Genomic DNA, 14,521 nt, shown 5'->3' on the forward strand with positions numbered 1-14,521 from the left:
GGGTTGGAGATGATCTCTGGAGAGAAATCTTCTCAAAAAACAGAAGGAAAAAAAAAAAAAAAACTCCTGGGAAAGTGGCTGAAGACTCGTACTTATACCCACCCCATGGTTTCCAAGTGAAGCCAACTCCAGTTTTGCGCATTACCCCTCTGAAAACCACCTACCTTTTAAAGCCCCAACAAAAGTAACTCCTGTGAGAAAACCATGCCCTACAAAATGACCCCAACCGCTAATGTGACAAAAAATAGCTCCAAAATTCAGAAATTACAGAAGTACCCCTAGGACCCATAACTAACAATATTTGATTTAAGAAGAAAATTAAATAAAGATTGAAGAATTGCATTGTTCCCTCTTCTTAGTAAGGACTTGCCTCTGTGCGAGTTGTCATCTTAGTTTCACTCAGCATAAGCTCCTATTTTCTTATGTAGGACTTCCAATTGTTGGTCTTTCCTTTCCATGTGACAATAAATTTGAAGTGATTATCATTTTTACCTTTGATTCCCTGCTTCTCAATTGCCTTTTTGGCTACATGTTTTCCGTTTTAGGTAACCATTTTTGAAATTTTCCTTATTCAAAATTTGTCTTTTTGATTAGAGTTCATAGTCCAAGTTCTCACTTTATCCTTTCTAAACTTGCAATGGTGACCTTGCATATTTCTTTTGGCATGCATGTGAAGATTTCGGTTGACCTCATTGAACACCCTGCACATTTCCGGCATTCTTGGACTCCAAAACTTGTTTTTGTTGCTGTCTTACTCTTGATTTGGCTTTGGTAAAAGCAACTACTGCATCAATTTCTTGTAAAATATGCTGATCGCCAATAGCCTTAATATTGTGGCTGCCATTCATGAGAATAGGGCCAACATTAGTGGCACAACTTGCTTTTGTTGCTAGACCACTTAGATCTTTTTGTTTGTTCTAATAGCTGATGTGTTGAGTAGAATGGTGGACAGGGCTGCAGATAGGGGGTTGGTGAAGGGGTTGGAAGTGGGGAGAGAGGGAATGGTGGACTCTCATCTTCAGTTTGTGGATAATATTATTTTCTTTTTAGAGTATCATAACCCTTCTTCAGCTGTATTTTGGGTATCCACCAAGTCTTTAAGAGGGTATTGGAAATTAAAATAAAAACGGGGAAAAGTGGTTTAGCAAATATTAATGTGCCAGTTGAACGAGTTATGGACGAGCAGGGTGTGGTATCTTTTGACTTATTTAGAGGTCCCTTTGGGTGGTAATCTTAGATGTGCAGAGTTTTGGAAACTGGTAGTGGAGAGAGTGGCCAAGGGGCTTGACAGTTGGAATTCAGGCCTATCTATCAAGTATCCCATTACATTAATTTTTTTATGTTTTTTATTTTTTTATGGATTCTAGTGGGGGCTGCTAATAGGATTGAGAAAATTATGAGATCTTTCTTGTGGTCTGGTGTCGGGGGTTTTAGGCCTCATTTACTAAAATGGGAAGAGGTTTCTAAGTCTAAATTGGAGGGAGGGTTGGGCTTTGGAAAATTGGTGTCTAAAACATTGTCTTCTGAGCTAAATGGTTATGGCATTTTCGCCTATAAGATCATTCCCTTTGGCATAGAGTGATTAGAAGTAAGGGTTGGCTCATAATGGGCAGGATACCATATTTAGTTTGCGAAGTTCATAGGAGATCCCATGGAGATCTATTTCTCAGATTTTTCCCATAATTACTCATAAAATTAAATACGTGGTGGGGGCGGGTTCACAGTTTCGCTTTTGGAAAGATCCATGTTTGGAGATTGATATTTTACTCGCATCTTTTCCTCATCTCTTTTGCCCTATGGTTTTTTGGAACTTTCTCCATTGTTGTTGTTATTGAACAATTGCCATCTTTCTTCAGGTAGGGATATTTGGTCTTGGGCTTTGGATCATGTGGGGGTGTGTTCTTGTAAATAATTTTTTGAGTTTTTGACATGTTCAAATTCTTGTTTCCCCCATATTCATTTGGCTGATTGTGCTTAATAAAATCAATACTAATAACCTGTTGCGGATTAGGAGACCTTTGAAGGTCTTATCTCTCGTTTTTTGTATGATCTGTTATTTGAATTCTAAAACGCCATCTCATCTGTTTTTACATTGTGATTATGCTTGGAGAATCTGGAATACATTATTTGTTGTGATGGGAAAATCTTGGGTTTGCCCTGTGTCGATGCAGGAATTGTTGTCTATTTGTTTTAAGGGGTTTGGAATAAGGAAGGAGAGGGCTGAACTTTGGAAATACGACTTTTTGCAGTGTTGTGGGGATTATGGTTGGAGCGTAATGCACAGATTTTTTCAGGGAGAAAATTGAATTGGCAGCTGGTCTGGGTGAAGGTTCATTACCTGGCCTTTTTATGGTGTATTGGCTTCGGTTGCTTTAGGGGAGTTAGTTTTTGGAATTTCAGCGAGAATGGAGGAATCATTTTATCTGAGTTTGGTTTTCTCCAGTTTTTTGTTTACTAGTTTATTTTTTCTGGATTATTCTAGAATTTTGAAGGGAGAAGTCTTTTTACCTTTTGTGTAAATTCTTCTCTTATCAATGAAATCTTTTCTTTTGTTATCAAAATGTAAATTTACCAAGAGCTTCTTGCGCTATAACTTGATTTTCAGTTGAGGGGACATTTGGAAATTCCATCAAACCCTTCTCATTTTGAGTGACACATTGGTTTGTTTTATCAAAACTAATGACTTGCATTTCATCCTTCTCCTTGTTTGTTGCATCAACATCTTTTGGGCTTTGAAAGTAGCTTATTCTTATTCTCACCATTTTTGACATGGAAAGAGTAGGTATTGACATTTTCATCATGGGCAAAACTTCAATCTCTTTGCTAAGGATGAACAAGTAGAATATGACATGTTTCCATTGGCACTATATCATATGAAATGGATTCTTTATAAGAGATTCCAATCGAAAACTTGATCATGCATCTTGTTGTCACGAATACTTCCTTCCTTTTATTGGACCAAAGAATGTGATACGGCCGCAAATGTTCCACCACTTCAAGCTTCAATTCTTCCATCACTAATTTAGCCAGCAGATTTTTGCAGTGGTTATTGTCAATTTCTAACTTACAAAGCCTTTTTCCTGATGTGCATTTTGTTCTGCAACAAGTCTTTTGCAGCCAATCACCCTTCATCTGAATATTTTCACAATCTGTCCTGTGCTCTTCTTTACAGGTTGCTACTGCCATATTAGTCATTACATCTTTAAAAGTCTTCTCTAGTAGCAATAACCAAGGGTTTCTTTGACATAGGGAATGGTTTATCTTTGAAAGTGGGCAGCTATATTTAATGATTGAAACTTGGATAAATATCTGCAAGTAGATCCAAGAAGCAAGACCAATGGACTCAGTAAAAAAAATTGAAGAGGAATTACCAAAAAATGGGATACTTGAAGGACAGTAGAAGTTGAACAGTCTCAAATGAAGAAGCAATAACAAACAGTACCAGCCAAGGAAGGAACTGCGCTGATACCAATTCGATGCATATTGGTGCAGGAATAGGAAGGAACAATTTACAAATAAAGATTGAGAATCTGAGATTTCGGCATAGTGTTTTGGTGACCTTTCTTGATTCAAATAACTACTAAATCCACAAAATAATAAAGAGATTACTGCTGTTTTAAGTTAGATGAGGAAAGTGTGCTCAATTGTGCAAATTGGTGAAAAATGATTCAAATAGCCGACCTCACGTAGTGGAACTTAGGGCTAGTTGTTGTCGTTGTTGCTGCTGCTGTTTATAGGCACAACCAAAAAATATAGGGCAATTTTTAGGCACAACAGCAAGTTAATCCTCTTATTAGTACCTGTTTTGGCACTATTGTAGAACATTAAAAGCGACTTTCTGCTAGCCTCTTCACTCTTGCACGTGGGACTGCACTGTCGAATCCTTAAAACTCAAGCCTATTACTTACCAACCCCAGGGCTTCCAAGAGGAGAACTCCAATTTTGTACATGACCCCCTCTAAACACCTCTTATATGTGAAATCTCCAACAAAATAAATCCCATCACAGAAGTACGCCCCTGAATATTACAAAATGACCCCCAATTTGACCCAACATAAACCCCCAAATTTAGAAATTACAGAAATCCCCTAGCGCCTGTACAAAATAATGCTTACTCTAGACAGAAAATTAAATAAAGATTGAAGAATTGCATTATTGGCCTTTTTGGAATTTGGTTTTTTAAACTATGCCTAAAGGCATTTTGAGCATGTCTTGTCTTGAAGTGAGCCTCGGTTTTGCCTTTTAGAACACTGTTTCTTAAGAGCCAAAAAATTGAATTGAAATCTAATAGTGTTTAGTTTCTTTTCTCTATCTTTTTATCTTCTCTTCTTTTATTTAATACGTTTTTTTTTTTTTGGTTGGGGGGGGGGGGGGGGGGGGGGTTGGGGAATGGGGCGGTTGTGTGTATGGAGAGGCTGTTCGTGTTGTTTGGGTCCAGTGTAAGTGGGATGACACTTTATACTGGGCACTGAAATATAATTTTTTTTGTTGTTTTTTTAATAAAATATTAATCGTAAAAAAATTTATTACTTTGATGATTATACAAAAAAAAATGATTATAGTTTGCTCACAATTTTTTGTTTTCATGTGTTGGAATTGAAAAAGCTTGGCTCAATCTAAAATACCAAATTCCAATAAGGCTAACGCATTACATGCTAAGGCTTACGCATTTTTACAAAAACCACGCTTTTTGTGTTTTTTTAGTTGAGGCTTACACATTTTGGGTGTGTGATTTTCTTGTTAGAATTGGTGAGAAAATTTTAACTACATGTTTGTATAAAAGAAATTTCATAATATGACATTTAAGACTTGCACCTCGCCTTTTGAGGGTTAAAACGCCTTGCCTTACGCCTTTGCCTTTTAAAACATTGGTAAAATATTAATCATAAAATATTTGTTACGTTGATGATTGCCTTAAAATATATATATATAGTTTGTGGTGGTGGTGGTTGTGTTGTTATTATTTACTTTTTCATTTTATTTATTGGTCATTTATCTAATTAGGTTTGGCTGCACATTTGACCTGTAGTTCCTTTTTTTTTTTTACTTTTTTATGGTGAAGTAAAACATCATAAATGTTAAGCCCTTTTGTTTTAAAATGTCCTGATATATGTGAGCGTAATGATTAATGTTTTATAAAATTTTGCATTACTTGTAACTTTGATCTTAAAGATAGTTGAGTAATTTAAAGAGCTCCATAAGTTATGGAGGGGCTTTAAGATGTGACTTCTAAGGCGATCTTAGGTTTTTTTGGTTCTTCTTTCTTGTTTGGATGATGATTTGTTCCCATTCTTTTTGTATTTCCTTCTAATGAATTCTCTTTTGGTGTCTTAGAAAAAAATGTTTGATCTTGAACACCACTTTTTACTTGTGTTTTGGATCTCACTGTTGACGAATTTCTTCATGATTGAGCAAGTTGCGTGTATCTGTGTGCGCTTGCTGTAAACATAAATTATGAATGTCCAGAATTGCACACATGTATCTGCTTTTGAAATTGTATTTTCAATTTCAATCTCTTTTTTAGAACATGGACTGCGCTAGTTGCTGTACTCAGTTTACCGAGTCAAGTTGATTGGTACTTTATGTATGTTAAAGCTTGATATGCATTGTTAGCCCACAACCTAACCGCATATCTTTTAGGCAAAGTGGCTGTTTTAACATGGTATCAGATCTATGTTTGCTACTTTTGTTGCCCACCTTTCTTGTGTGGTGGCTAAAAATTATCTTATGCTGTGTAATGGGTGTTATTCATCGTTTGTTTATCTCTCCACGTGCAATCAGACTGCACATGCGGGGGACTGTTAAAGCTTGATATACATTATTTGCTTACAACCTAAAAGCTTAAATTTTTAGGTAAACTAGTTGTTTAACAATATACATCTTTTGTGATGCTTCTTTCTTGATATGCATATTGGAAGGTAACATATGCTGAGCTTGTTTTTTAGGATGGGGGGCGTTCAGTAGACTCCTTGCAGCGTGCATGTACTCTCGAGGCTGAACTGGCCTTAATGTTGAGAATTAGTCACAAATATGGGAAATCAGGGGCCCAGGTTCTGTTTTCTATGGGCGCTTTGGAGCATATTGCTTCATGCAGGGCTGTCAATTTTCAGGTGAGAACATTGCGTTTGCATTTACTAGTCTCAATCATCTTGGTTGATATTTTTACTTATGTGAATTGAAATTATCAGGGAAGCTTGAGGCAGGTTGACACTAAGCTTCGAAGAGATAAAGCTGTGGATATTGATAAATGGCGACTGATCATAGTTCCTATGCTGAGATTGGTGTTCTCTCTGACTTCCTTGGTTGATACATCTGATTTCTTTGAGGTTGGCCTATTTTCTTGTTAAAAGTTATTCTTTTGTATCTTGGTTCTTGTTCATGCTTATTATGGAGATTGGATAAATGAATGTTCTCTATTGGTTGAGTTGGTGGTGCTGTTGCATCTTGGGAATATTTTAGTTGTAGAGCAATAAATTCGTTTAAGAAAAATTCAATGAACATAATGAATTTTTTTTTTTTAATACTATATGGAACATAAACAAATTTATTTTAATTCCAAGTGTGTGGGTGGAATTTCTAAAATAATGGCTAGTTTCTTATTAAAAATTTAATAAATGAAAGTGCTACATCTTTCACGCGCAATCTAGCTATTTTTCACCATTTATAATTGGTGTATCCGTGTATGTGAGTTCTTGATAAATTAGACATTTGTAATTGCTATCAAGTGTATTTACAAAAGAATAAAGATGATGATTTTAATGAAGAAAAAAAAAGGTCACCAAACAGCCTGATGTTTACGAATTTCTTTTAGTTGCACTACAAATTTTAATTCCCCTCCCTAGTTGTTCCCCCAACTTCCCTGTATTTTGCTCTTCTTTCTTGTTACATAGATTAAAACATGAACAGATAAACCAAAATTTCAAGAGATCTGGACATTAAAAGGATCTCTTGTAACTCATGGTGAGTACCGTTTTATGAAACATCACATTTGCAGCAATTCATGGCTCCATGCTATTCCACAACCACACAAGCAATATGCTGTTCTCTTGCATCCAGTATTCATAAGCCTCCGGTTTGTGGGGATGGTGGAGAATGCAACAGATACTTGGATTTCCCTTCTGCGTTAACATACATATGTGGTGTCTGAGGCCACACCTTGTAATTAGAGAATCCAACCAAATTGATGGTCATGATCTGTATATTGACAGTGTCAGCTGAAGCTCTTTCGACAGAGGTCGTCAGACCCCCCCCCCCCCCCCAACCAAATACACTACAATCAGCACATACCAGTATTGGGAATGAACAACACAGGGATGATGCAGAATCTGCAGCACACATTGCACAGAACAGCACATTAGACCTTCAAAGATCCAGAAATTCAAGAAACAGCTATGGATGCAGAATTGAAGTTACAATATACAGACCGCAGAAAAGCACCTTCAGCACTTCAATAAACAACTTGACAGCAGCTGCAAGCATTATGGCTGGTAGCAAGTAGAAGGAAGTGCAGGCAAGAACAGGAAATAGAGTCTTCAAGCACCAATTAAAACCAACCAACAACTGATACAAGACTGCAAGCAATCAACTATGAACACATGCAGCACCTCAACAGCATCATTTTGCACAACTAACTAGTCGAATATCAGAACAGCAGCAGCATTACCAGAAACTGTATGTGACTGACTTCGCATCATCAAACTACTTTGAACACAGACCTAAAAAAAGATGCTGGAGGCCCTAGCAGAGAACAAGAGGATCCTGAAATATCTCCTGAAGCAACCTGGCAATCACATTTGGGAACCAATTTAGGAAATAGAAGGAAAAAAGGAAAAATAAAATGGGGGTTCCAAAATCAACTCTGATAAATCAGATTTAGAGGAGATCAATGCTCTAATACCATGTTCTCAAGTTAGAGATGGCGAACAGAAGAAGGGAAGCACAGAAGAAAAGAAGAGGAAAAAGTAAGGAAGCTGTTTCCTGGAGCATATGTACAGCTCCAGGTCTGTGCTGTTGCATATTAATAATAAAATGATACGAAAGACTAAGATGCCTCCACCCCCTTCACATAATTGCTGTACTAACATAGTCTCTTCAAGGAAGAACATGCTAATTAATATCGTATTTAAATGTATTACTTGTTACTAAACAACCAAATCAAGTTGCATGTCTCCATTCCCACAATTCCCACATTAAAGTAGACGAGAGAGAAGAAGTTCTCCGATCCTCTTCTGATAAATCTCTAATCACCTGTACCACAAGCTTTTCCTTTGAATCTTTTGAGGTCCAACCATTTCGATGGAGACCATACTTGGCAGCAATGACATCCCTCCAGAGATGATTTTTCTATCATGAATCTCCAAAGCCGTTTCCCCAAAAGGGATTTAATGAAAATAATGACGGATCTTAGGCCGAGCCGCCCTTTTGTAAAAGTTGTTTAACCACTCCCCAATTAAGAAGATGATATTTGAAAATCTAACCCGTGTGTTCCCCCAAAGCTATCTTCTTTTGATGCTCTTCAATCTCTTGGCAAACGTACTGGGGGTAGGGAAAAGAGACATTAAATAAATTAGGAGATTAGACAAGAGTACTTTTATTGAGAGGGAGTTTGTCACCTTTTGACAAAAATTCCTTTTTCCAACCAGCAAGCTTCTTTTCAGACCTTCCAACGATGGGGATCCCAGGTATCCTTCTTCTTGAACTTGGCTCCGAAGGGTAGACCGAGATAAGTTATAGGAAAGGTCCTGAGCTTACAGACAAGGAGATTTTCAAGCAAAGGACCACAAACAGAAGTCCCTGTTAAAATGATTTCAACTTTTTCCCAGATTCACTTTTTAGCCTGAAATCTCTTCAAAACTGAGTAGGATACATCTAAGATTAAGAATGTGCTCTGGCTCATCCTTGGAAAAAAAAGGTTTCTCTCTTGTCAACAGATGCTTTTTATGTCTGCAGCAGGAGGAATCAGTTGATCACGTCCTTCTCCATTGCCATGGACGAAGAAATTGTGGGACCTAACCAGGTTCATCATAAAACAGAATGTCTTTGCAGCTATGATAGAAGGTGAGCTTATGGGCTTGAAAGGGGATCAAAGGAAATAAGGAAGAAAGAAATCCTTTCTCCCTCATTCCCCTTGCTATTTTTTAGGTGGTGTGGAGAGAAAAGAAGAGAAGAGGCTTTGAAGGAACTATCTCTTCTATTCAGGCTGGCATGGACCATTGGATTGCTATGATCTCTTGCTGGCATTCTGGGCTGGCTGGAAGGGACCCCTTTGTAATTCTTGATCTTCTTGATTCTTTTCAGTAAGGGGATGTTTATTGTTACCTTTGTACTTCAGTGGCATCCCCTTGATGCCTCTTTTTAATATATTTAATCTTTTCTGATTGACCAAACAAAAAAATGTCTCTTCAGCTATATGTTTCTTTTTCTAAAATACCACACAATCTTGGACAATACCGGTGGAAATACCCAATGTTGAGGTTGTTCACTTTTATAGTTATTGTTTATGAATAAAATAAAGTAAAATTACAATGTGTCATCATACTAAGAAAATTTCGAAAAAAAAAAAAAGGAATCCAACAGGTGTCCAAGGAGTGTCAAGAAATGTCTTACATTTATTTTTAAAAATTGCATATGCATCATGGGATTGTTAGAGAGTGTTGGACATGGAGATGAGATGGGCACAGGAACCTTAAGTGGCATCTTTGGAGTAGGCTATATGGATCTTTCTTTGAAATACCACACAATCTTGGGCAATAATACCTGTAGAAGGACCCAATGTTAAGGCCATTCAGTTTTATAATTATGGTTTTATGTATAAAATAAAGTAACTTTACAATGTGTCAATATAAGAAGCAGAACATTTAAAAATATATATATATATATATATATATATTAAGAATCGAACAAGTGTCCAAGAAATGTCAGGAAGTGTCTGACATTAAATATTCTTTTCAAAATTGTTGATGTGATTATGAAATGTTTGATATGCATTGTGTGAGTTTTTGGAGATGAGATGGACACAACAGCCTTATAGAATTGTCAGTGCTACAAAGATTTGTGAGGGGCCTTTCGCCTCTAATTCACTATCATTTTCTCCATTTGATATATTTTTTAATTAAAATTTAAATAAATAATAGCTTCCTGTTTGTCCCTTTCAATTCTTTTCTTCGTGTTTCACTTGATTTGTTCCCTTCTGCCCTAATCCTCTAGGTTTCCTTTCCCATTGACCCCCTCTTTAATCGGGTCTTGGACTATGCTTATTGTCGGATTTCTAGGGAATAAATTAGGATATTCTATTTTTTAAAATCTGAAATTACTATTTCAGTTTCTAGTAGTTTCAGTTTCCTGTTTTTTAGCCTAGAGATCTGCTGATTTTGTGGTGATTTAATTTGCTGATTTTGTGGCCTTCCTAATTTGGTGGCCTTCCTCTACTATTTATCTTGTAATCATGTCTCTTGAAATTCAATAAGAATGATTATTCTTCTCCTAAAAAATCCTTCATGGTATCAAAGCCTTGTGCTCTTTTCTTCTGATGATGTCATATAAGTCGGCAATGACCCGCGCCCAGAGAAATCCTACCAGCTCTTTCGGTACTTTTGAAACCATTCCACCCAATCCCGCTATTCTTTCCAAGTTTGTATTTGCTAATTACTACTCCCAGAATTCAGCCCTTTATCTCATGGTTACAAAACTCAATGGGCGTAAGAAACCATGGTGCGAGCATTGCAAAAAACCATGGCATACGAAGGAGACATGTTGGAAGCTTCATGGTAAACCAGCAAATTGGAAGCCAAAATCCAAACGTCATAGTCACACCTACCAAACCATTGCTGAAGAGACTCAGGAGCCCTCTACCAACTCGGATGCACTCCCTTTTACCAAGGAGCAATTAAAGCACATGTACAAATTGTTTCAATCTCCAAAACTGTCCTTAACTCCGTCTTGTTCTTTGGTACAAAAGGGTAACTCTCTTGCTACTGCACTTTTAGGTGTCATTCCTAATTCTGTTCATTCTTGGATAACTAATTATGGCGCAACTGATCATATGATTGGCTCCTCCAAATTGTTCTCATCCTATAGTCCGTGTGCAGGCAATAAAAAGGTCAAAATTGCAGATGGTTCACTTTTGGTAATTGTCGTGATAGGAACTATCAAACTCATTTTGTAATTAAGTCTCCATGATGTGCTCCACGTTCCAAATTTTTCTTGCAATTTGTTGTCCATTAGTAAAATTACCTCTAATCATCAATGTCAAGCTAATTTATACTCTTATTATTATGAGTTTTAGGAATTGACCACGGGGAGGATGATTGGCAGTGCTAAGGAAAAAGATGGACTATTATTTTGACGATAGACCTAACTCGAGTAGACAATGTCAAAGTACTTGCTTAAATTCTGTTTCTATTTTCAAAGACAATGATATCATGTTATGACATTATAGGTTAGGCCATCCTAGTTTTCAATATTTAAAATACTTGTTTCCCAGTTTATTTCAGAATAAAAGTCCATCTTATTTTCAATGTGAAGTTTGTCAGTTTGCTAAACATCATCGTGAGTTCACCCAACCCTACAAACCAACTACACCATTTACTGTGATTCATAGTGATATCTGGGGCCCATGTAGAACATCTAAGTATTCTGGAAAAAAATGGTTTGTGACCTTTATTGATGATCACACGAGATTAAGTTGGGTTTATTTGATAAAGGAAAAATTTGAAGTGGAAACAATTTTCAAAATTTTTTACACCATGGTACAAACACAATTTCTAAAAAATATTCAAATATTGCGGAGTGATAATGGTCAAGAATATTTCAAAAACATTTTGGGCCAATTTATTCTTGAAAAGGGAATTGTTCATTAAAGCTCTTGTGTCGATACTCCGCAACATAATGGTTTGGTTGAAAGAAGAAACAAACACTTATTGGAAGTAGCTCGGGCATTACTTTTTACCAATCAGGTACCTAAATATCTTTGGGGTGAAGCCGTTCTTACTGCTACATATCTCATAAATAGAACGGCTAATAAGGTTTTAAGCTTTGAAACACCTTTTGATGTTTTTCATAAGTTTTATCCAACAAATCGGCTATCTTCTTCTTTACCACTAAAGATATTTGGCTGTACTGCTTTTGTTCATATTCATAGTCATAATCAAGGAAAACTTGAACCCCGAGCCACAAAATGTGTGTTTGTTGGTTATGCTCCCACTCAAAAGGGGTATAAATGTTTTGAATCCATTTCCAAAAATATATTTGTTTACATGGATGTTACATTCTTTGAATTACGTCCCTATTTTACGCTTCATCTTCAGAGGGGAACCAAAACAAAGATTTGACTGTGTTTCATGATTTTTTCCAAACTGAAGACTTGCAAAATGATCATTCTCCAACTTTGATTATTCAACCTCAAAACCCAAGCTTTATTATGCCAGGAGAAAGTGAGTCGAATTTTTTAGATATTGAAAAGGTAGGTCTTCCTATAGTGCTATCTTATGATGTTCATGATCCTATAATGACTAACAGAGGGGAAACAGAAAAAAACACAACAACATTGGTACCATTTGACATTGTTTACTCGCGACAGAGGACAACAGGAAAGAAAGGGTCTTCCAATCCTTTACACTGTCCAGAATCTGTAAACCCTCTGTTGGAATTGGTGTATTCCCAAGAGGGGGGGGGGGGTGAATTGGAATTTTAAAAACTTCTTCCTAGGTTTAACCAGATATCAGTAATACACAACCTAGGGTCTTTCTAATCATATACTAATTGCGCAGATAATGATATGCGAAAATTAAATCATGCGCAACATTCACAATATATTAAATATAACATACATGTGTAGAAATATAAATGCTGGAAATTAAAGTAGACACACGATATGTTATCAGGGTTTGGCCACTACTGCCTATGTCCCTGCCTCTAGCTCGCAAGTTCGAGGATTCTACTACGACTCACTTAACGGGTAGAGTGGCACCGGTTACAACCAGGTCAAATTACGAGGACTGACCTCAACCTTTACATACAATCCTTCCGGGCTGGATTATCACCCCTTCAGGCCACGCCTGAAATACAATAGATATTCAATTTAAATTTCGTGTGCAAAATACGTGCTTCTCCAACAAGAAGATATGTACCAATACGCACAATCAATTACACTTCAGTTTGATATGGATGTATAAGCTCAGTGAGGTCTAAATGCCAACTCTCAGTTATATGCAACAATAACAATTTATATGTGAGAATGGTTTGAATACATCTTTAAGTTAAAAATATGTATGTCAATCGCAAGCCATAACCTCAAAGATCTCAAGAGCACACTCAAATATCTCTAGAACAAACATCACGTATAAAATATAGGAGATATTTGAAATCAAGCTTGTTTGAAAAGCTCAAGAATCTTGCAACACAAATGCAAGACTCACAAGCCTTTGAGAGTTATTCCCAATGAAGACTGATGAATTAAATCACAAGGGAACTCTCAAGCATACTCTCAATAAAATCAATATCAAACAAATACGATGAGAGTGTATGCTAATATGAACAATCTCAATAATACTCTTACCAAAAGATTTTAGCAAGTAGGATGGGTAAGAGAGGAATTTTTAGCTTATGTGAGTATTTGGAAATTCAGAGCATTTTGGCTAATGATATTTGCTAATCTCTCATTAATCTTTCCAAATGAACTAGTATATATAGACATTCATAAAATTATGACCATTGGGGGACATAGATGGAATTTTAGAAAAGATTAATAAATGTTAATTAAAATTTTTAACGCGGTAAAAATAAACCAACCTGAGAGATTCGGTCGCCCGGTCCATAGGGCCGGCTAGCCGAACAAACACAAGCTTGTTCTAGGTTTCGGATGGCTGAGGAGAGTTCGGTTGGTTGAATGTCAGGGCGATTTCCCAACCTTCGTGGTTTTGGGCGCCTGGTCCATGGTTCGGGTTGCCGAACGTCACAATTCGGTCGCCTGGGCCTGTTTTGAACTACAAGTTCGGTAACCCGGGGACAGTGGAAAAAGTGAACTTTTATGTTCGGTCGACTGTGGACAATATGCACAAAATCAATTCGGTCGCCCGAGCCATAGTCACAGCTTGACTTTAGGCTAGTTCGGTCGACCGAGGCATTTATAACGCCAAGGTTGGGTCGCCCGAAGCCCTTTGAAAAATATTTCCTCTTCTTTTGACCTTATATGATTTTATCCCTATTTTTATATGCTTGCAAGTAGACTTGAGGGGATTTTTTATGAAGTGAACTAATGTCAATCTAGGTAGTATCCTGACCGAGCCTTTACCTCATGTTCAGTCCATTTCATCTTCGAGTTCTGAGTCCTCTAGTTCTGAACCCGAGTCTACTTCCAATCATAGGTTCGATGATTATGAACTTCCCATTGCTGTCTGTAACGGTGTGAGGTCTTGCACCCAACATCCATTGTTCAATTATGTGTCATATGAAAATCTCTCACCTGTTTTTCATGCTTTTACCTCACAATTGTCTTTTATGGAGATTCCTAATACTGTGCAGG

At 36.9% G+C, this 14,521-nt stretch overlaps 1 protein-coding gene across 2 annotated transcripts in view; it reads left to right on the forward strand.

Annotated features, from left to right (window-relative positions):
- The window catches only part of LOC131158343 (nuclear pore complex protein NUP205), a 129,234-nt gene that overhangs the window by 102,465 nt on the left and 12,248 nt on the right, over positions 1 to 14,521 (forward strand). For both annotated transcript variants that reach the window (XM_058113145.1, XM_058113144.1), the window contains exons 36-37: positions 5,946 to 6,110; positions 6,189 to 6,326. In XM_058113145.1, the coding sequence (XP_057969128.1) occupies positions 5,946 to 6,110; positions 6,189 to 6,326 (303 nt within the window). The remainder of the gene's footprint in view (positions 1 to 5,945; positions 6,111 to 6,188; positions 6,327 to 14,521) is intronic.

This window comes from Malania oleifera, chromosome 6 (genome assembly GCF_029873635.1).
Source record: "Malania oleifera isolate guangnan ecotype guangnan chromosome 6, ASM2987363v1, whole genome shotgun sequence".
Lineage (NCBI taxonomy): Eukaryota > Viridiplantae > Streptophyta > Magnoliopsida > Santalales > Ximeniaceae > Malania > Malania oleifera.